Source organism: Helicoverpa zea, chromosome 15, assembly GCF_022581195.2.
Source record: "Helicoverpa zea isolate HzStark_Cry1AcR chromosome 15, ilHelZeax1.1, whole genome shotgun sequence".
NCBI lineage: Eukaryota > Metazoa > Arthropoda > Insecta > Lepidoptera > Noctuidae > Helicoverpa > Helicoverpa zea.
The window spans coordinates 5,875,432-5,899,925 of record NC_061466.1 but is presented as its reverse complement, the minus strand read 5'-3'; the positions used below and the strand labels follow the sequence as shown (position 1 = coordinate 5,899,925).

General features: G+C 34.5%; 1 protein-coding gene across 4 annotated transcripts in view; it reads right to left on the bottom strand.

Moving 5' to 3' along the window:
* The window catches only part of LOC124636776 (small conductance calcium-activated potassium channel protein), a 255,271-nt gene that overhangs the window by 6,011 nt on the left and 224,766 nt on the right, over positions 1-24,494 (bottom strand). For 2 of the 4 annotated variants that reach the window (XM_047172914.1, XM_047172916.1), the window contains 9 exons: positions 10,926-11,131; positions 6,540-6,669; positions 6,273-6,368; positions 5,371-5,544; positions 4,950-4,973; positions 4,167-4,309; positions 3,836-3,940; positions 1,732-1,867; positions 66-176 (listed from right to left, as the gene is read on the bottom strand). In XM_047172914.1, the coding sequence (XP_047028870.1) occupies positions 66-176; positions 1,732-1,867; positions 3,836-3,940; positions 4,167-4,309; positions 4,950-4,973; positions 5,371-5,544; positions 6,273-6,368; positions 6,540-6,669; positions 10,926-11,131 (1,125 nt within the window). Of the gene's footprint in view, positions 1-65; positions 177-230; positions 342-1,731; positions 1,868-3,835; positions 3,941-4,166; positions 4,310-4,949; positions 4,974-5,370; positions 5,545-6,272; positions 6,369-6,539; positions 6,670-10,925; positions 11,132-24,494 lie in introns of all 4 variants that reach the window. The other 2 variants (XM_047172915.1, XM_047172917.1) reach the window with 2 other exon arrangements.

Genomic DNA, 24,494 nt, shown 5'->3' with positions numbered 1-24,494 from the left:
ACCTAGCTGATAAGTCTTACCTTCATAGTGTCCTTTAACTGTTAGTCGAGTAACAGTCACCTTACCTTTTTCGTTAGCTGGGTTTCCATCATGAAGTTATGGACATGTTTCTCCGCTCTAGTTAACTCTAATTTTCTCGAAGCAACGGTCACTAATAATGCTGTACATCCCGCCCCCTGTTAATTAGATTAACAATAATTGTGATGAACTTATATCACAGCAATACTTACTCTTTTAGTAAGTTGTGTGTCCATCATGAAGTTATGAACGTGCTTCTCGGCTCTAGTTAATTCTAATTTTCTTGAAACAACCGCGACTAATAACGCTGTGCATCCAGCTCCCTGTTAAGTGAATACCTTAATGTAAAATGCAAGCGAACGTGTAGAAGCATTCAAGAATTTTGTCATTCCAATAACGCAAGTTTGAAGGCTAAAAATGAAAAATAAACTATAATTTTTCAGCTATGTGCTATCTTTTTTTAAATTTAATTTTTTTTTTAGAAATTAAAAATTTACAGAGGATAATAGACACAACAAAATTACTTCAATCTGAAAGAAATTTGAAATTGTAAAGGCCAATATTGTGTCAACTACCCTCATTGATAGCTTGGATATTTTTAAATTTAACTATTTAAAACTTGGTTGTCATTATTTATATTGCTTATAATTATTCAAACCTCTTGTGCTAAAATGCAGAACGCTATGTAAATAGAATAAAAGAAGGAAATTTCTTACCTACCGAAATGGTTTACGCGGATATTTGAATAAGCAGTAGCACTGGTTTCCTTCTTTTATTGTAATTTCATGTTGTTTAAACAATTAACAAGTTGTCATCAAATACAACAGTAAAATGTTTGTGCATTTCCATCTAATAAGTGCACAAGACTGAATCAATTCAACGTTTACTTCCATTTTAACATTAAGAACATCTAATGTCTCATTTAACTTCATCAACATTTACACAAACACTATTTTAGGTGCAATAAGATTTATTGTACACTTCTGTATTAAAATAATTTTAGGAAAAGTGAGCCATTTTAAAAACAAACGTTTTGTGCAATCCAGTGAAATATTTAAGTGAAGAGAGAGCTAGAAATAGTTAGGAGAAATGAAGCATTCCATACTACAAATTATATAATTTCTAATAGCTGGCTTTAACAGGGAAATGGACGTAAGTTTATTTAAAAAAATATTTAAACCGTACTTATATTATTGATATAGGTATTCCAAATAATGCTGTTGCCTGCAAGAACTACGAATAAAATTATACGATAGTAACCCTATATTCAAAATATTGTGTATACTGAGTGTGAGTTACAGAAGTGGTGACATAAGTGTGTACATAGATAATCATACTGCATTCATAATATTCCAACAAAAAACATTTCGTGTTACATTTATATATCTGTGAACATCAATATACTTCATAAAATATATTTATAACACCAAATACACCGACAAATATGTGACTTAGCGTAAGTTCTCGAGAGTGTGAAGCATTTTAGTGTGGTGTGTGAATTGTTTGGTACATTGAAACATTAGTGTTGACTGACTGCCACATCAAACATATTACAAGCATTTTGTAACGGCGAAAGCATCCCAACATGACCATGTTGGCGTGATTTGGCACACATCAACATTCAAAAGTTTAATAATATTGTTTTTCTTACAGCTCAGTTACATTGTGTCAGTCAACACGTACAGTCATAAAGTTTGTTTGTAAGGAACTTACCATAATGCCGGTGCTAACAGCAATACCTCTGCCGCAATATGTGTTTGGCACTATGTCACCAAAACCGACGGAGAGAAACGTAATCGCAATAAGCCACATCGCATTCAGTAGGTTAGCGTGTTCTTCGTCGTGAAACCTGAATGTTTAATAAATTTCAACGCTTTACTTATTGACCTGTCTCCCTAAAGTTCGAAGCAACCGAAAAAGTGTTCATTCACAAACCCTACCTACTGTCATACAAGCAAATCCCTACACGCGGAGAAGATTCAATGTAAAAAGAGATGAAACAAAAGAAAAGTGAAAGGGAATCCGTGTGGAGTTGAAGAGTTTGACTTTGATTAAAATTGAACTGTGAAATTGCTTCAAACATATTGTGACGTTATTAACAACACATAAAATGGCTCACCTTTACCGACCTAACACAGTGTCACCTAGACAAAGCAAGGTTAATAAACATTAGTCAATTAAACCAATCACAAAACTGTCGCTTGCGATGCCTAGTACAGCTCACTCCTAGCCACACAAAACGTATGAAAGATGTATAAAGTTCAAACCAACCCAAAGTATCCTACTATGTTTTCATACATACCACCATACCGCAGGTGAGGGTAATGCCACGGCCGCAGTAAGTGTTGGGGACTATATCGCCGTAGCCGACACAGAGGAACGTTATAGCTGTCAGCCACATTGAGTTTAGCAAATTGGCATGGTCTTCATCGTGGAACCTGAGAGCCAAAATGCCCGACAAGAACCACAGATAACCGGTTGTTTCTACTAAAGTCAACATAAGTTCAACTTCAAAGATACATACAAATTGAGATTTTAAACAGGGACCTCTAAGCAAAGATTTTGTGGCAAAATTATTAAAAAAGACACGTCTATTGAAATTTAAAGAATTATTAATTTTAAATTTGATACACATTAATGTGATACAGAATCTCCTATACACAAAAGAAAATTTTGTCATGCCTATGGAAAAACAAAACTTTCTTACTACACAGACATTGTACGTACTAATACCGATTAAAAAGATTCTTAAATACAACGTGCATTCTAAACATTAATCTGGGTTGAATACCAAATAACTATACTTGTAGCCATGCGTGAATTAAATTTGAAACCTTAGGTGAAGGTCATTATAACACAGATAAACATTTAGTAGACAGATTGGCGAGAAGACAGAAGGAAAAACACGTAAATATGAGTTACAAGCAACTTGCTTCGATCGGGAAGAAGAGGTAACTTGTTTGATGCATGATATGATAAGGTGCAATGGTTCTGTGCATGTTGATGGTAAGTCATAAGCTTCATCTAACATTTACTGTATAGTAACCTAGAGCCATTTTGTGCGTGATTAAAGTCTTTATTGTATCGTCATACTCGTGTACGATATTATGCAATAAATTTAGTGTGGTAAGCCGTGCTGTGATTTCAATTTGAAAGATTTGGTATAGATCCACGGTATCTATATCAACAATCTTATTGTGCAATTACAGTGATATCATATTTCCATCAAAAGACAATTCTACTTTATCACAACAAGCATCCTCTTTTTTACAACGATTTGTTATATCCGCTACATCTAACACATAAACTAGTAAATCATAAATTACAGCACTTGTGTTCTCAATACATCTTACAAAAGCTACAGTTTGCGAAAATAGTCAAAGTCAAACTCTTGTATTTTATTGTGATGATTATGAACCTAGCTTCGCTACATTTTACTCTCCGTAAAGATTTATACGTAGACATTGATAACAAAAAACACAGTGGATTTGAAAAAGCAAAAACAAACATATTTACAACGCCACAGTACAAAAGCAATAGCATGCCCACATAGGCAATACATCGGTGATCTTAAAACTTTATAACTTGAGTGACAAACATCGAATGTGGACATCAAACTAAACGATGGAAGCGAAGGTACTGACAGAGAATTAGGAACGACTTTTAATGAGAAAGTAAAACACTTGAACAAATCGAATGAGCAAATAAATTTTCCAAATACTGTTACAGGTTTTGATTACCCCAACCCAAGATTTGAACACATAATCATTACGCAAATTAAGATATGTCACCAACAACACATAACAACAGTACCAACCTTTCGCACTGGCGAAGCGTCCAGCTCGCGATTATCCATAGAGATACCATAAAAACTAGTAACACCGTGCCTGGACAAATTGTCATTAGTGTCTTCAAGACAAATCTGTGAACAGGTAATGTTAACATTGTTGATATCGAGTAGAACACGTTCTCCTTCATTGTCCTTTTCAAAGTGATTAAATGCATTATTATGCTTGACGTGGATATCGTTACAGAAATGAGACTTATGTTCCATTGCGATACTGATAAAGCTACAGCGAGTACACCAAAAATATCATCTACTAAATTACAATGACCTTGAACATTAGCAAAGTTAAAAAATACATTACCTAGTGTTAAAATTAATTCTGTTTAAAGCTCCTATACTTCTTGATGAAGCATCAGTGAATAATTTACTGTGAAGCAACATGACCCTGCATATTAAATAGAGTCGAAAGAACATCGGCAAAGACAGTGTGACGTCATAAGGAACCTGAAATGAGAAAAGCAATCACTTAGTACGAATACATTTTGAAGGTGTGTCCCTGAATTAAATACCTTAAGGCACGGGGCATATTTCCAACAGTTTATTTAGTAGGTATGAACATTTCAAGTGATGTCAGTTATAATTTTGTGAGACAAGAACTATGTGCTCGGTGCTTGTGATTCCCAAATTCCAATCGTTTGCCGAAATTCACATTTTGCAAAACCAAAAATATTTTTATAATAAAATTGTGTACCACGTTAAATCATAATTGATTGGCACATTTTAATCATAAAAAAATTATAATTTGATAACATCATGTTTTGAATTTTCATTTATAAGCCAATTGACAAATACACTCTAAATTGTATAACAACTACAAGTATCGTGTAGCTTTAAGTTAAATACAACGTCACTCAAAAATTACTTACTAACGATTCCTACATGCAAACAATTAATCAAGACCGAACAAACTCATTAATGCTAGAAAAAAAACATCACTGACATACATTATGACTATAGAACTCTGTCCAATTCACATACACAAAAACAATAAAGGTTGTTTCATACATATATCGGATTCATGCTCAAGACGAAGACTCTAACATCACTTAAAACTCGATAACACTTCAATTCAACGAATACAGACCTGAATTTGCTTATACATCGTGCCCTAAGGAGAAAATTGAAAATGATTGTCAGTTAGCAAATAAAGTATATGAATGAATGAAGATAGAAAAAAAAGAAACTATTCTGTACTACTTATACATAGATTTAATGAAAACTACGACATCTAATGAATATGTATCATTATTACAACAAGAAAACATGTATCTAATATCTATCCCATAGAATTACAGACAGAACTATTATACGTTCACATCAAGAATTAACATTGAAAACACTGATAAAAAAACTCGAATCCTAATTCTTTAGTTCCAAATATAAAATTCAAAAGTTCCAATCTTGGACATCAACATAAAGAGGCCATAATACTCAAAAAAGACAATAAATACTACATACCTATAGAGAAAAAAAAAACAAATGAATAGAAAGGAGTTTGAACTTACTACTTCAACGCCTATAACTCCTCCTTTGTTGGCGAGCTTAGTGGTCCAAGTAAAGGTATATTGTCCGGGGATAGGATGCACGGCACAGATAGCTAGCTCGAGGCCGATTTGTGCTATCCGCTGCCACGTCATTGCTATCCGCCAGTCGTCAGCGCAGTTGTCTATCATAAATAACTGAAATACACAGAAATGGAGATTAAAAAAAGGTGCAATTGCTTAAGTTTTAGTAATTTCAATTTATTTTTGTCAAACTTGTCTACGGCGCGGCCTTCAAAGTCATACTCGACCTGCTATTGCCTATTTTCCGGCTTTTACAGTACTGTATAATTTTCACCAAACTGGTTTTCCTTTTTTTTTTAAGAGTAATCCAATTAGCTTCACTTTCTTTTGCACATTACAAAGAGGCTGAACGTAACTGTTTGCAAATTACACATCTTTCAAACTCTTAAAGAAAAACAACATCGTGTAACGTAAAGAAAATTTAAGAACGCATGTGTTCAAAATCGGAACTTTATTAATAAAACTCTCTTCTGTAACAAAGACTACCGTGAAATTGCTTTATTGATCCGCTGCATTAAGTAGACGAAAATTAATTAAGGAACTTTACCGTCTCACAATCTTTTGAGGGATACTTTACGAAGTTCATAATATATACCTTCATATCTTTACTAATATTATAAAGCTGAAGAGTTTGTTTGTTTGTATGTTTCTTTTCTTGACTGCTGAACTACTGGCCTGATTTGAAAAATTCTTCCCGTGTTACCACGAGTGTTACATATCCCATTTATCGAGAAAGGCTATAAATATATAAGGTTACTTTTTATGCGGGTTCGTGTAGGGGTTCCGATGAGATGCGGGTGAAACCGCTGGCAGATGCTAGTATACATAATGTATATACGTACCTGTACTTCTAAAGCGTGATACGCGACGATTAGGCCAAGTAAAATCACAGTCGACATTGATATAAGCGTCTTCAACGCCTGCGAATATATTGACGCCTGAAATAATACAAACCAGTATAAATAAGTAACCTTTCTAAAGCATTACTATTTTAAATTGAATTTCAGTATCTAATTTACGTAACTACACTTTTTATTGTCTACTGCATATAAATTACTAACGGGAAACCATAATAAACTTTATTAGTATTGTAGTAGTGGTCAAATTACCTTAGTATATACACCAGCACTTGAAAGTTCATTTTCTATAACCATAATTATTATACCAAACATTCCCATTACTAAAGCGTAGTCACTTATCCGTTTCCTTTTTTCGAATAACGCCTTTCTTCTACCTAACCTGAAAAATAAAGCAAAACATTATTAGTACTTTATGTTCAAACAACTTTGAACTACGATTAGGGCTGCCATCTCGAATTTCGCGAAACCCGGACAAACATTAAAAAACCCCGGACATTTGGCGTAAATCACATTTTTTCTCCGGACGAGTCCGTATTTTTTTAAACAAAGCAAGACCTCACTTTTCATCCATTTACTATTACCATATAACTAAATTCAATGAGGTGCTTCCTTACATGAAAAGTGTCCGGGTTTTTTCCGGACACTTCTTGACACCCCGCCCGGGAAAACACGAACGGATGGCAGCCCTAACTACGAAGTTCAATAACGTCACATGGAGACTTCAAAATTTTGCCAGGTACGCAAAAGTAGGTCTCGATCGGCTCAGATCAAAGTTTTCGTGCCATTGGCCAGTATCGCGGGATTAGCCTTTATTGATGAAGGCCCATAGCCATTGATTGGTACCTCCCAATCTTCCTGATTGATTTATCAGTAAATTGGTATCTAAAAGGATTAACTGTGGACTTTGGAAGGAGTAAAATTTGGCAGCAAACAAATGATTTACGTAAATTTTGGCTGCTGAGTTATATTAGCTCAGTTTACTATTCATGCTTCATGACATCTTTAAATTACTTATATTATAACTTCTCAATAAGAGTAGCTTTGAGCTAAATAATACGTACTAAATCTTAAATAAATCTGATGACCTAGCAACCTATTGGAGTACGTGATTCTAACGACGTCAATGCGACTCACGTTGCCAACGCTTTGCTTTCTGATTGCTTTTTAATAGGAAAGATCACGAAGAAAACCTATACATTTCGTGTTCAGCTGTCAATACATTTTTTAACGCAACAACCAAGTCCATTGCTATAACAATTCTAACAAACATTGAAAATTTCTCAGAAGTGACCAACGTGAACGTCGGTCCCACTTAATAAAATATGGGTAAATTAATGGTGATAACTTCTATACTGCACTTAAATAATTCTGAAGACAAATAAAATCGATGCGACCCTGATGCAAGCTATTTCCGTTCGTTCAAGGCTTTTTAAGCATTATTAAAACAGTTCTTGGTTCGCTTTATGAGTCGAGTTTCGAATGATTTATTCGAATTTTAAAATCGATTGCGTTTTTGGTGTTCGGATTTCAATAGGTGCATTAGATAAGAGGTACCTTTTAGTACTATTTAGTACTACTATGTCGGATTTTCCATTGGCTTCGGGCTTTTGGATTATTCGCTCGGTTTTACAAGCGTGCATAGTCGCGACATTTGCCGATCGCGCGGCCGTTGCTTCACGTGTGTGCGACCACTACGAGCTTGAACAACTGACTACTACCTTTCTACTAGTGACGCTAGAATACGAACATGTACGCATGACAGATTTTATAAAGCACGGAATGTGCCACAGGTTTAATTGCTTCAAATCGAGCTGGAAGTACGGTACTGTGAAACTGCTCTTAGAAGTTTAGAACGAGGACATTATGTATACCTTATGATCATATTATATTTCAGTAATTTTCGTTTTCCAGTAAATATAAAGGCTGCTACACGTGGAGGTTGATGTAATTACATTTGTATTTCGCTTTTCGTTTGCATTTACGTAAAACAGTCCATTCGATTGCACAATTTTGTTTTTGGCTAACGAAATGATTGATTTATAGAAACTTTTCTACTAATTCGTGCTTTCAATACGAGTATAATAATAAATATTTAAATAAAAATAACCAGTCAGCTGCCGGTTGATAACTAGATTATATTATAGTATTTTTGAACAGAAATTTTCAATTCAATGGGCAATGTAAATGTTTGCAATACTTAATTGAAAGCGGAAAGAATACGTGACAGCTTACACTGCCGAAATTAACCATAATAAAAGTAAGTACCAATTTGACTTTGACTATTTATTACACTCACAGACTTTATCAAAAATACTGCCACAACGCAGTTTTATCTCAACTTGGAACAATAAAGCCACGTTCACATCCATTGTTTTGAAGAAAGCCGACTATATATCATGTCTACATTGTACTTAGACATGTAGGCCCCGGCTTTCACGTACTATGATACATAGTTTGTGTATTCAAGTCTCTTGAGAATAAACTCGTCGGTTTTCGACCAAAGATTGACCTCAGCTTTATTACACTGCTTATTGGTTTTATACAACCCATGGGACTTAATGAAAATAGTAGGGTTCCGATATCGGTAAAACAATGAAGTGCGCCATAATAATGATATGTTGTATTAACCAGGTTTTTATTGGTCACATTTTACGAATGGCATTCGGACGGATTCCTTTTATGTTGGCCGTAAAAGTTTCTTTGACGGATGATGTGTTATTAATATGGATAAAGCTGTTTGGCGCAGTTTGATTTTTTTAAGAAAAATACCTTTACTTAAAAAAAATATTTGTGTTAGTATTGACATTAAACAAAATGTATTCCTTTTTATTTTCTGTAATAAAAATATACACATTTTTCTGCATAAAATCATAACACTATTTGCCAACAACATATTTGTATTTGTTTACACTATTTTTCTATTTTTCCATCTAAAAGCGATGATCAAAGCTCCAACACAAAAAAGCATCACAAAATCACTCGAATCGACTTTTGAAGTGCAATCCATTTTGTTTAACTTTAAATATTTATTCGCATCCATATTGACTTAACTCTCAACTTGCGTTTACATACAACGAATCAAAGTGAATGTACAACCGCCGTGAAATGGAAATTTCATATTGAAAACGGTCCGAAATGTTGGGTTTATAAATCTTACCCAGGTTTGTGGTTTGTAATGGTGGTCAATCTGATATTGAATGATGGTACTCTATTTTGTATTGTAAAGTCAAGCAATGGACTTGAGTGAGAAATTATTCTCTTGCACTTTTGTGTCGTTGTTATGTGCTAGTTCTAACACTAATGTATTTTAGTGGAAAGCTGTCGTATTCTCGTTTTTAGAAGTGTCCTAATGGTGGCCGATATAAACTTAATTAGGTACGAGTGTATTTTTTTACCTTTCCACTCCCGCTGTGGGTGCAGCGCGAGGGAGTGTCAGACTCTTACTGACTAAAACCCACCCGTTCCTTCTTAAGCCCTTTATGAACGAGGGCCGATGCTAAAAACAAGTGTAATATGTATTTGTAATATTGAAAATGATTTTCCTTTATAATAAACCATTTTGCTGGTTAATATAAACAAATGAACATCAAGTTCAAACAAGTGGTCGAAAATGGATTACGGGAAAACCAAAAACCGGACACTAACACGGATAAAACAAGTTCAGAGCTCTCGTAAAAAAACAAAAACAAACAAACAAATGAAGAACACGAAACGTGTCGTTCCCGTTGTTTAGTCGAACGTTCGCGGAACATTGCAAATTGGATTTTTTACGCCACGTCTGTTATTTTGCAAAACACCAATCGGAAAACTAGACTGTTGTAATTTGCGTGTCGAATTCTATTGTTCCGGACTTTTTTGGATGTTAATTAATAAATCTGTATGCAACAGGATCCCTTATAGAATGACAGATACATTATACGTACTCATAATAATACAACACAATATTGTGAGTAAAAGTAAATGATGTGCGAATTCGATGAGGACAAAGTCTTGAGCTTTCTTTTAGGAAATGTGCTTTGTTTCACTGATTTGCATTCTATAACTTTGACATAAATTTAATTAAGAAAACTTGCTCAAAAAATCTTTTATCAATGCTGACATTGTTTTGGTAAACAATTTATTTTTAGTCCACATGACGGAACAAAACTTCAGCGCCGTGTGTTGCTCACAAAGACGCTCTCCAATTATACTGAAGTGTCAACTTTGTTCGCTTCATTATCATTTTCATTGATCAACTTTCGAAAAACTCTACTCAAAACTTCTCAATTTAAATCTTTCTTTGAATTCTTTACAATTCGTACCGTTGGGGCCTAATAGACTCCTTGTTAAACATTTATTTGTGAAGTAATTTTATTAGTTTTAGTTTTATTGCGAAATACAAAATGAAAATACCTACAACGTCGAAGTTATTTAAGATTCTTAAAGATATCAGTTGGTTTAGTTTCCTTTTTTTTCAGACTACATTAACACTCTCTTAGACATTCCGAGAACGAAAATTGACTTTAAATAGGATCACAGAAATAAATGCTACAGCTCCAGATCACGTCTCGGCATTTGATCTCAGGTACAATTTAACTCAATATAAAAACATCACGCACATCCACTCCAATTACAGCTAGAGCATTGGACACTAACCTATATCCTATATTGGGTTTGTGCTTCGCCGTTCCCCCGCCTTTGTACGTGCCGCCGCCAAGCGCCCGTTCTTCGCCGAAGCGCGGGTACTCGCTGTGCACGCCGACTAGTGCGACGCCCGCTTCCTCTCCTCCCGCGTCCCTCCCGCCCCCCGAGTACGCCTTCATCGCGCCCGGGATCGAGAGCGTCGACACCGGCTTCCGCAGCTGAAATACACCGAAATTCACTGTCAGCAAATTGTTTCAAACCCCAAAATTGAGATTTCAATCCGAAATATACACTGTCGCATGTTACATTAAATCGTACAGTTGCGACTGATGTGGGCTTCTAAAATCAGTTCAGAGATTTCGACGTATTAATAATGTTTTGATTCAGCTCTATATTTAACGAAGTTATTTCAATCTTCAATGTCTCATCGCTTACTAAAAAAATGTTAAATTCATACATATTCAGGAAACTGTCACCGAGACCGTTTGGTTGACGTAATAATACGCTACAGGGCGACGAAAGAACTGAAGGTACGTTTGTAACTAATAACCGTTTACCCTTCTTAACATAACAATGCCCTTACTCTAAAACGTAAGAAGTTTGCCCTCGAGGAAAAGCCATCATATCCTTGACCCGAGATTACGAAAACTACACTCTTTGGGAATTTTGAAGATATACTCTAAGGGTGAAGATTCCACTCGTTGAATACAGTTACTACATGTGGTTGACCAAGATGAACAGAATGTGATACATTTTAGCCTCGCAATTATTTCTTAACTAATGAGAAATACTTCAGCAAACTCTAAGAGCTCCAATTAAGTGGGCAACAAAAACATTTTCGAGATATTACGCAAATAAAATTGCGTGCCCAACTCAACTCTTAGTTGGCAAGACATGTTTGGGCGTAATTAAAAATTTCTGGATGCTTGAATGTGCCTCAGGCAACAGTGGGTGAACCAAGGACGGAAATGTGACGTGCCACAATTTGCTAAATAGCTCTTTTGACCACCATGTTTCTGCCGGCGGCTTACTAATTAGATTTATTTACTACGTGTATGCATTCTGGTTTCCGCTTTAAGTAAAATTATGTTTTCCTGGTTTCCATTAGGTTAATATAATTGAGGCAATTTATCTGCGAATACATATTTTCATAAGCTTTTTTGTTCGTTTTATATGTTCTAAGTTTCATTTTCAACGGGCTTTCTTTCATGTACCTATTTTCAAAGGTATCCTATATTCATAGGTAGCATGGTTCCAAAGAGAGGGTTTTATGGAGAACCTATTTTTTATTTTTTTACTTGTAAGTAACTATCGAGTATAAAAACAAAACGCAAGGGTGACACACTCACAAGTAATTCCATCGTTCACATGTCTAGACGTTGAAATCGACCAAACGGGCCCACAATGTGCACTGGCCTCAAACTAATCTCAAACACAATGAACCAAAATCGTTGCGTGTAAACCATTGCTTAATTAAACTTCATGAACTTGTGTGACGTATTCAAAATACGCCTAACAACGTCTGTTATGAATATTTTAATTAAAACCTTGTGCCGAGCTGTGCTGCTTATAATGCATGCAACAATGGCTGGTTACTGTAACTAAGTGAATTTCACAAAGGTAAAACTCTAATATTTTTTTGGGAAAATAGCATGTGTTACGAAAATAATTTGTTTTGTAGGTACATGTTAACGATACTGAAATACATAATACATAGTTTCCTAATTTAAAACCTAGGTTTGAAATTTTTCACCTTTTAGTGGTAATTATTATTCAATAGCCGCTATAGATTTTGTTAATTGTCTGAACTTGGTATAGAAACACATTAACAGCTAGTCTGAAGAAATACAAGTTTTAAGGCTACTAATTTTTAAAGTTATAGCTTTTTTGAAAATTACTGAAAAGTCATTGCAGCTGATGCAGTTTTTAATTACATGCAGTTATTATCCAAAACATTATATGTGTACCTCATAATATAATAGGTACATGCATGTGTATATATCAATATTTATGCCGACAGTCAATTAGCATCGCAGAAAATATTACGCAAGCGCTTATTAACATACTTACGCCAGCTAATTGCTGACAAAGAAAACGCTAACTTCTTCGAAGTAAGCAGTTACTTGGAAAACATTGTAAGCAGTTTATGCAGAAACGCTTTTCTTGGAGCCCTTCACTAATATCGAATAGATCTGCGGTATCACGTCGGCAATTCGGTTAAACTTGGGTGATCGGATCGTAATAGCACCATTCGTATAAACTGTCCTCGCTTGAAACTACCCGTTCACTCTTTCCTAGATGAAATATAGGACAAAATTAAGATTGGAAAGTGGTTAGAGATGGGATCCTTTTACTGTCATAGAAAGAAGCACTTCAATTTTCAAGTTTTAAATATACTTTTTCTTTAATGTATGAAATACTATTTTGTATTTGTAATGGCATGTTTACGAAAGCAAAAATATTTATTCTAATATCAAGAGACTAATTTAGTCTCTCATTTACCTCTTTGCCATTTGCGAAGCTAAGAAAGCAAAATTCTATTCTTAGCAGTACTTATTTGTTAGTACAACAAATTCGCCAAAATAACCACTAACAGCTTCAGATGACTTTGTATAAACAAACGAAACGAAATTAGAAATGTTATGTTGGAACACAAACGGACCGCGAATATTTTAGTGAGTAAGCATATTCATTCATTCACTCATTCAACATTCATAGCACGTAGCAAAAGTTTTTCGCTTCCCGTCAAAAGTTCTGTAAACTTTTTTTGTTATTACACATATTTTTTACATTTACGTGCGGTCCCATATTTTGGAAGCACGTTAAATATTTAAAGCACAATGACAGTTTAATGAATATGATGTAAATAACGAAAATATTCCTTTTATGTTTGCAATATGTATTTAATTGATTTTCGAACATTTTATATTATTGACTGCAGGATTTTTTTATAAACAACTTTTTAGCCTTTTAGCATCTATCTAAAATATTATATAATATTTCAGCAATGTTTTACTATAATCGAAGTGCCTAATATGAAACCAGAACACGTAATGCATTTTATGGCAGCCGTAAAATAACAAAAATACAGTAACTTGAAATACATTGTTTCTGAAATAGGACAAGGAAATGAATTGTGGCCAGAATATTATATTTTTTGCTGTGCCAGGGTTCACTTACGGCCAGTTTCTTCATCAAAAGTTAAAATTAAAGTAATGTCTAAAGTAAAAGTAACGGTCAAATTCGTTTTTTCAAGGCTAAACTGACAGCAAAATTCATAGAAAAATTGAATTTAACCGTTACTTTTACTTTAGACGTTACTTTAGCCATAACTTTAACTTTAACTTTTGATGAAGAAACTGGCCGTTAGTGTGCTTGTCTGGTCACGTGACGACTTATTGGAGATTGAAGCAAGCCTTGAATACGAATGAACGAGTGAATGAGTGAAATAGGAAATGCTATCACGACGGATGAGTGTAGGCAAACACAGATGAGTTTGATGTTTAAGTGAGAGTTTGTATGTGAATGGAATCGACAATTTGGTGAGTGTTTCTTTCTATACAAATCGATCGCTTTTTATTGTCAGTAAATATTTATTTTTATCACTTCTATGTACAGAGGATGGCTTGTGCGAAATCAACTTTTCACTAAAAGTATAGTAATGTGCAGTTAAAAAAAAATTACATTCGTTGGAGTAGGTACTAGAACTCTTCGACTATTTTGGTACTTCGGAGAAAATATGAGTAATATGTTTTTTTCTATGACAGTGCTGTTTCTAATTATATGTACTTACTTTTCGAATGTCAGACTGTCTTATCATTTTGGTATGAATCTTTATTTGCAACGTATGACTTTAATCATTTCGATGAGGAACGAACACAATTAAAGTGATGCTCCAAGCATTTCGCCTGTTTTTATTTAAAGTGGCTATTTCAAGTTACGAGCAAATGTTTTGGAAAATTATGACAGTTGTAAAAAGACAATTTCGTCGCCCACCGTCGTTTTTAATCCGAGCGTGGAAAATTATTGTTGTCAATGGTTTTTATCGTTTATATTTTGAGGGTAGACAGTATTTAAATAGCAAAATGAACTTGTAATTATATGGTAAACAAGCGGTGATTAATTACTGTCATAATTTTTGGCTGTAATTACTGTTGTCATAATTTTAGCGTGCATAATTATTGCTGAAGGGGAAATGCATATTATTATTTTGTGGTATGGTTATAAAATAATTAAACGTTGGGAGTGAAGATACAGACGACCGCTTTGCTTGCTTGGTTGTTATTTTTTCACATTGGATGCTTCTTAATAAGAGTGTTATACAAACATTAATATAGGTACTTGCATAAAAGATATAGTTAGGTACTCATAACGATCTAAACTATCGAATTTCTTTTCACTAGCCTTCAAAATAATCTAAGGTAATCTACGTAGCTTTAAGTAGTTTCTTAAGAGAAGTTTTTGTTTTATTTCTCGCAATTTGAAAAGAGAAACCGCATGGATAACGTAGAAGACAGGTCTTGTAGTGTTTAAATTGCAATAAAGCGTCGGTGGCGACAGGTAGTTGGCTCTCTGCCCAAGAGCACTTTTCAGTCTGATTTCAACACCATTTAGTAGGAGTTAAATACGAGTAAGTATCAACACAACATCTTTGAAATTGCTTACGTACCTCTAGGTTTATTTTATTTTTTCTCTCAAAATGTTGTAATAATTCTCGCAGGTAATAAAAACAGGCATGTAAATGAGTAGGCACCTACATTATTTCTTCCTTGTGACAAACTTTAAGATATCGAATTCAATGAAAAATAGATGGTGGTAGTCGCTTCATTATGGTACCTCAAACACACTGGAAACTATACACTTGAATGATTGATCGCCAGCTAAGTTCCCGTAAAAAAATATTTGCTTAATATAAAGAATTACATAATACATTTTTACCTAAATCTTCTAAATCGACGCAGGTACAGCCTCTTCAAACATAACCCGTGTGACAAATGATTGATAACCCATAACGAGTAGACATAAGGTAATTCTACTCTTCCTACATTTCCTATACTGATTTTCTATAAAAACACGTGATATTAATAATATCTTTGTTCTGTAAATAACTTGAAACCGTCATGAACACAACGTTACATGTTCACCACGCAAGCCTTCACTGGAATGAACATTGATAATTTAAATTTAGAATAATTTATGGTGTTTATTTTTATTCTAAAGTGCCAGTACACACCATTGTGAACTGAGAAAGCCTTCGACATTTAAAAAAAGAATCGTGTTTTATTCCTTTTTATTACAATAAAAATAATCCATAATATAAGTAAGTAGGTTCTATTACTACATTTACCAGATTTCATTTTATAGGTCAAACCGTTGAAGAATAAATTGAATAGATATGATTGGGTGGTTTGCAATAAAAACCTTTCATTTCCATACAGGTATTTCATTTCATTTTGTATCTGGTCCTTCCATTTTCTAAAATTAGTGTCATTAAACTTCACCACATTCTATGATAGTTCGGCCATTCAGAGAATGCGTTCCTGACACGTCGCGATTGAACTGACGACGTAACTTTGCAATGGCGTTGCAGTTACGATAAAAATATTTTTGCTGGTTGTTTACCGTTTTAACAATTGAGGAGCATTAAAACAACATTATTATATCAATAATCAATGAATGTTATTACGTCGTCAGTTCAATCGCGACGTGTCAGGAACGCATTCTCTGAATGGCCGAACTATAACATTCTAGACTTGATAGCTGAAAAGGCAATTTTGGAGCTGCATTGTTCGACCATAATAAAAGCTTAGGTTTCATTAAAATTGGTTTAATATTACTAAAGTTATGTTGGCTATGGCTAATTAGAATTTGGACATATAGTGTATATACATGTAGTATGGTATGTAGACCTAAAATCAGTATCTATGAATTTGACTTAATGGTATGTATTTATAAGTAAATAAGGGCAAAACTATGATATTAGAACTCGTTGCTGATTAGTTTCTCATTTCTATATTTAGACTATTTATCATCATCATTTGTTTAAAAATATCTGCCACAGCTTCAATTGGAGATACTATATGTATGTAGACTACCATCCATTCTAAATTGCTTACCAAGCTATGCTAAATATTACAGGTACATTGAGCTACTATTAAAGTCTGACCGCTACAGCAAAACCTAATTAAGAAAACAAGACTAAAGCAGACTCATTTATTAAATCTGTACAAGGAAGCTGGTTACTAATTAAGTAGCAAACTCTTAGGTGATTGTTAACCTGCATTCAGTCCTCAAGCTACCAGGAAAGTCGGGGTTCCCTGTAAAATGCACTTTCTTTTCTCTTTTAGCATCGCACGTAAATGCTGTGCTTTTTTCCAAAATATATGTATATTCTAAGTATCTACTGTGCTGTAGAGGTTATAATGAAAATTATTATCGATGTGTCACAAAACCTAATCTTGAATCTTGTGTAAGTGAAATAAAACTGTTAAATATAAATAGTGTTTCTGTAGTATGTGGACTTATTGTACCTGAAATCCAACACAAGCATGGGAAGGTAAAAAACCCTACTCCTTTTAACACAAGATGGATGAAAGTTCGAGTGATATCAATGCAAGATAGGTACGTAAGACCTTTCGCAGCTATTTCTGCAGTAATACATTACGGCTCAGATAAGGATCACAAGTGGCGGCTCGGTATCTATGTAAATACGTGTTCTGTGTTCAAATGGATAGATGATTTACTAGCCCATTTATTATTTAAGAGACCTTCATGGACTTATTTGAAATAAGGACAAGGGTATATTATGTTGCTGGTAGAATGCGAATCAATCGCAATTAGGGAACAAAAAAGAATACTAAAACATTACAGCAAGAAATGGATAGACAGATATTTCGTTCTGCAAAATTTAACAATTAGTATCCAATTATTATTTCAATTACAGGATCTCAAAGCTATAATAGTCCCAACCAACACTAAAGGCCGAACAATTTTGTAGCCGTCAACAAAGGAACAAAACGTAGGTCCCTCAACAATACACGTAGTAACGGAACGCCTAATTGATGTTACCCACTGTTAAAATAAATACGTTTACAATACAAATGCCAAAGGAAAAGGGTAATTACGTATTACTTTTTTATGGAGCCGACTTTGAACAGATCGATACTGACGAAAATAGGCTCGAAAGGTTGAAAATTGGACTGCAAATGTCAGATGTTTCGCCATTTGTTGATTATTTCACGTGGCATGTTGCACGTGAGGAAACCTTTCGAAATGCGATGCATTCCTACCCGTAATTCTGTTCTATTTAGATTGGTGAGCAGGTATGTGGGTAGGCTTCGAAATGATTAGAGAAGGGTATGCGGTTAGATTATACGGCAGAGATGTGAGCACACGAGACAGTGGCTGAAATACAGATATATTTGGACAGAATTGTGGGTGGACTTACATTAGCTGTGCGTTAGTTATTCATGGACATTGGATTACCATTAACATTTGTATCGATAATCTTGTGCTGAAGTAGCTTAGTGTAATTTTATTGAACGTGATCGTACATGATACAGTAAATAGTTATGTATATAAAAAAAACATTAGTTTCTATCAAAGGCGACGATTCGTCTTTATTACGATATTATCATATTTTTCAGTCCTCCCAAATCAAAATAGGTACATTATGTTAATCATTCTGAACATCAACAACACAACAAGTGTGCTACATAAAGATTTCATACTGAAATTGGCTGTAGGCCTTCGTGAATTAACAAGGCGATTTCTATTCGGAAATTTCCACACTGAAATTCGGTTGCAACGCAATGTATGAATGGGATAAAGCCTATAACCATAACAGCTTATGGCACCAACGTTGCTTTGCTTTATCTAACCCGAAAATGGAACTCGAGTGCTCAAACACATCGAGACGTTTTGACTCCAAAACGAGGTTGATGTTTATTATAATACCATCAAATTTTCACAGTAAACGTCGACCATAAAAATGACTGTTCGTCAAACAACTACCGTACTACCCAAATACATAGGGATATATTCAAATATTCAGTGAACACGTTAAATATTTATAAAGTTACAAGTCGTTACTTTACGTGGCTTCAGAAAGTACTTCGGAGACGTTTTTCATACACATACCTATATCTGTATATAACGAATCCTACTTCCATTTCTGAACCGGCCTATTACTTATTGAAAGAAATATAACCCATACCCCATTCACTTATAATTGGTACAGGGTAATTGAGTTCGCAAACTTTCAACATCGTTGGAGGTTTCGATACAAAAAGTTCCCAGGAAATGTAGTTGTTTAGGGAACCTTAATTATGGTGGATGCCATCCATCCTTGTCTGATTTCAGCCAACATTGATCATAGTACTTGGAGACCCGAGTGGATGATGGATGACTGAATTTGGTATTATTCGCCAGTCTAGTGCGTGAAAGGTTGCGAGCTCACTTCTTAAGAAAAAGTTATTTTGTAGTGTCCTTTCTATATTTCGTGAGTGGATGAAAGTAGCTTGGTAGCCCTGTTTGGACTTTGTGCCTACACAATGTAAAGGACTCATTATTTTTGCCATAAGCATTAAAAATTCAAACGGAAGAGTGTATTTAAGGATGGAATCAATATCATTAAAAATGTACCCCATTGCCTCCCGTGTTTGTGGATTGTTTAAAAATAGTCTGAATATTTAAATTAAATCGATACCGAGTCTAACGTTGGTCAAGGTTAATTAACTGGCTTGTAGAATATCACATCACAAAGTATTAAAGAATTTTAAACTTCTTATTTTCAAAGGTAAGGTAAAAGTAGATTTTCTTTTCAGCGTTTTCCTGTGGGAACTTTCATTTACGGAAACTTTGCACTGTTTTTACCCTTTTTTGCCGAAAAGAGTTTTGAGTGCTTCCTAGTTCTAAAAAACTTTGTTAAGCACTACAGGGTGTTCAAGTTAAGTCAACCACGGTTAAATCCCTGCCTTTCCTGTTTTATCAGTCACGTGCTAATACGTGCAGAATCAGAAGATATACATAGAAACCTATGTAGAGTGATATATTAGTTTTACTTCTAAAGAGAAAACACCAATAAGTTAAAGATTAGTAGCCTCGCAAAAACAATCAGTGATACCAAAACAAATGAATGGGAAACAACAAATTAGATCTTCGACAGTTTTATTGGTCTATTTGCAAGGATTTTCTTTTGTTCTAAACGTTAAGATACATAGTATGAAGCTTCTTTACTATTAGAATGTCTCAATTGGCGTGAATTGTTTTTTAAAACCCCAAGAACTGTTTTTTTTTTTTTTTTTTTTTTTTTTTTATAAATACCAAACTTAATATTACATTAAATTAAAACATAGTTTGATTAGAAGAAGAGCAGCAAGAGCAAAACAGAGTACCTACATTGCGATTTTGGCGGTATATCGAGACCCATGCCCATAACCCTAGCCGGCATGCCCCTACCAGTCTGCACCGACTTCCGGTATCTTGGTTCACTCGTCCAAAGTGACGGTGAGGTGGACAAGGACGTTACGCATCGGATCAATTCTGGATGGATGAAGTGGCGACAGTATAGATAGTAACCAGTACTATTTGTGACCCGCGGATGCCCCTCAAACTGAAGGGCAAATCCGTAATAAGACCTGTCGTCCTGTATGGATCAGAGTATTGGGCATTGAAAAAGAAGGATGAGAAAAGAGTGCATATAGCAGAGATGAGAATGTTGAGATGGATGTGTGGGGTTACCAGAATGGACAAAGTGAGGAATGAGTATATCAGAGGAAGCCTGAAAGTAGCGCCAGTGACTGAAAAAATGAGTGGTAAGCGTTTGTCGTGGTATGGGCATGTGATGAGACGGTGTGAAACGCATGCTACAAAGAGTGTGCTAAGTATGAATATGGAAGGATGGAGAGGTAGAGGTAGACCGAGGAAAAGATGGATTGATTGCCTGAAAGAGGACATGAAGCAGAAGGGAGTGGATGTAAGTATGACGTCCGACAGAGAGGAATAGAAGAAAAATACATAATGCGCCGACCCCAAATGACTTGGGAACAGGGCAGGAAGATGATGATGAAAACATAGTTTGATAAAATGTTTAAACAGACCCCGTCACGAGACCATTTTGAGAAAATTTTGTGCTTTTGTAAAATCTACATAAAAGCTTTTTTTATTTTCAGTTCTGCCTGCAGACTGCTGTCAAATTTATATACTTATATTACGAATGTAATAATAAGGATACTACTGTAACAATAGTTCAAAGCAATCAATGAATGATTTATTGAGTCTCTCCGCGTCTTAAGGCCCATTCATTCGTCAAAGTCGCGCCTACAAGCTGACCTAAACTAATGAATGGAAATGAGAATTTTATTTAACCTTATTATAGGACTATAGAAACCCAGCGGTTTCCTGCTTCCCTCTGGAATAATAAGTGAGGCCGAAATGACAATAGGCCTTATGATTTCTAAGGCAGTCACCCACTAATAATGACCTCGAATTCAAACACGTATGTATTTTCTTTGTAAGAAAAATGATGGTTCATCTTTGAAGACAATGCTTGAAAATAGTCCCTTAATAAAGTCGAATTTTTGTCCCTTCCACCAGACTAATTGTAACGAACAACTACATCAATTTTTAACTGTTTATTTTTTTAAAATAAATAAATTGTGACGTGAGAAAATTCACGCTTATTTTTCGGGTCAAATACAATCTTCCTATTTTCTCTTCGACCAATTTCTAGACCTAATACGAAGAACATTATTTGTTCACGTACCTAGTTCTGATGATTCAATTCCTCTCGTACACGGCTCGAGCTTAGTTCTAGCTTCGGCTAAACGTAGGCCTCCTAATGGAGGATTATAGACTTGCGCAACATGTAATATGATTAGTTGCAGCGGCTAATAGATGATAATACTATATCACGTGATGATGCAAAATGCGCTTTACGCTTGCTTGATTAGGAATCGATTTTGCGTAACGATACTTACTCAGATGAGCATATTGATCACCAATTTTTGTCTGTTTGATAGAAGAAGTCTTTAAGTCCGGTAAAGCGGAATGATCAAATTATGTACTTTGTAAATTAATATTTTCCAAAAAATATACTGCCCTAAATATAGTAAGCTAATGTGTTACGGACCGTAAAATTGTTTGTTTGGATTGTCATTTATAATGGGCAATAGAACCCTTTTCTCTCGAACATGGGTCGCCCTGAGACAGAAATTATTATTAACATCCAAATTTACGTTTTATGTTTATTAATACATCCATTTCATTCGAATCAGTCACTGGCTATTCATTAAAGGTCACCAATTCTTGTAGAATATAAGGCCATTATTTTTTCTTTTTTGTAATTAACTAACAATAACAAAACTCGTTTTTAAATAACTATACGAGGACTTCGATACTATTCTAAAGTAATGGTAACACTGAGTCTTAGTGAGGACCACTTTTTGCTGTGACAAAAATAAAAGTTACAAATACTGTCAACAACTGTATGTATCTCATAAGTAGTTCAGGCATAAATCCTAAACAGCATTAAATCACTCGGTTGCAAATAAAAAGCATCAGTTCTCCAACTTCCTTCTAACTGACACCGAAAACCATTTTGAATCTGCAAATACGCGCCCATAAAACACCTTCATCCGTACTCCATTATTTATCAACAAAGGTTCGTTGTATATTTAGGTGTATCAATGCGGGCTATAGGAGCAAATATCATAAATCAGCCAATAAATAATGTCCGATAGCGTCCATCGAAACCTAGATAACTCGTAAACTGGGATACAACAGGAAAATATGTTCATATCAACCATTCAGTTGAGAGTTCTGCCGCTTCTCCCCTGAAATAAACGAGAGGATAAAAGGGATATTAGGACATAAATTTTATTTTTACACCACCTTTGAGACGTAGTGCTATTATGTGTAAGGTTTGATAATATGCGGTATTGGGTCAGTAGCAGTAGTTTCGGGTAAAAGGATTCGCGAATTGATCCAAAATAATAAGGTAGGATACTATTGGATACAAGGGTGTCATCTTAGACTTTGTGCAATTATTAACTAAGAAATACCTAGGTTATTTCATTACGTCTTTTATAATAGTTCAGATTTTCAGGTTATGTTATATTATCTCTAAATCCACAAGAATACCAATTAAACTTATGAAATATCCATAAGCATTCGCACCATTTGCAATCTTGAACAAAACTGGTTACTTCCGAATAAAATATGAATAATTTAGAAAGTAAACAACGTTATAAATCAAGTGACGACGCCAAGGGTCGTCACTTGATTTATAAATGTGCAATACAGCAAAAAATGAAAACCTAGTGAGCCGGTACATTACCTCTCTTGTTAGCTATCGAAGATGAATGGTGAAGACAATGTTCGTTATGTATTGGAAACGTCTAGAGAAGATGGTGATTGAAAACTGGGTGGGAAAGTTACTTATAAGTTGTCAGTTTATTTACTTCTTCAGATTCAGGCAGAATACCTCACCACCTTTTTGTCTTTTTCTTAACATATTTCATAGAAAAGTGGGCTTTCAGGTTTCATATTATTAAAATTACCCATTTAGATTGAATGCAACTTCATATTTGTACTGATCCATTAATCATGCAATTGCATGAAGTAAAGCAGGTCATTCATAAAGAAGAAGGTAATTTAAATGTGGGTGGAAAAATTATTGCGTGGACTTGTGTAACATAAAATACTTCATTTTTATATGAATCCACTTTTTCAAACCAATATTTTGGATACACGCCAATTTGATGTAACAGTTTAATAATGTTAAACAAATGAAATATTGCTCTATTCAAGTTCGGTTCTTCAAAGAACATAATATTTTGCAAATGAAATATTTTCGTATATTTATTGTATTTTAGAAATATCGCCTTACTAATGAGTATTTTCGTGCTACAATTAATTTGAATAATTAAGACATTAATCTGCCTATACTTTTAATTCAATTAATGTTGTGTTACATTTATTAAAATTGTGCTTCCATCAAAATTGTTAATATAATTAATCATGTATACCAAATCTCTACTGTGTTTGTATTATTATAATAAAAGATATTTTATGTAATATTTTAATAAGTCTCTATTACTAACAGCTGTACTCGACATCATTTAGGACTTCGGTAACTGATCTTTCTTTAACACTACAAGACGTCAGATTTATGTAAAACTGTGATACTAAAGTTCATTTTAAGATAACACCTACTCACATACACCTATATGTACACCTATACACATGTGATCATCATCATTGGCCACGGAGCATCTTGGTCAGATGATTATGGCAGTGCTTGTCTATGCGATTATTAGTGCCGCAAACAATTTATTTTGTGGCTGAATAAGCCAATGGCTGCGCGGCACTTCTATACACATGTAATATCACACCTATACACAACACATATAATATGTTATTACGTGATCTATTTAACTAAATGGTCTATTACAAAACTTAACAACGACATGTAGTTACAAAACATGATAACACAGCTTCCACGAACCTGGTCATCAATTTGATATGTATCTAACCGAACTTTGATTTATACCTACTTCGGAAGTTCATCCATATATTTCT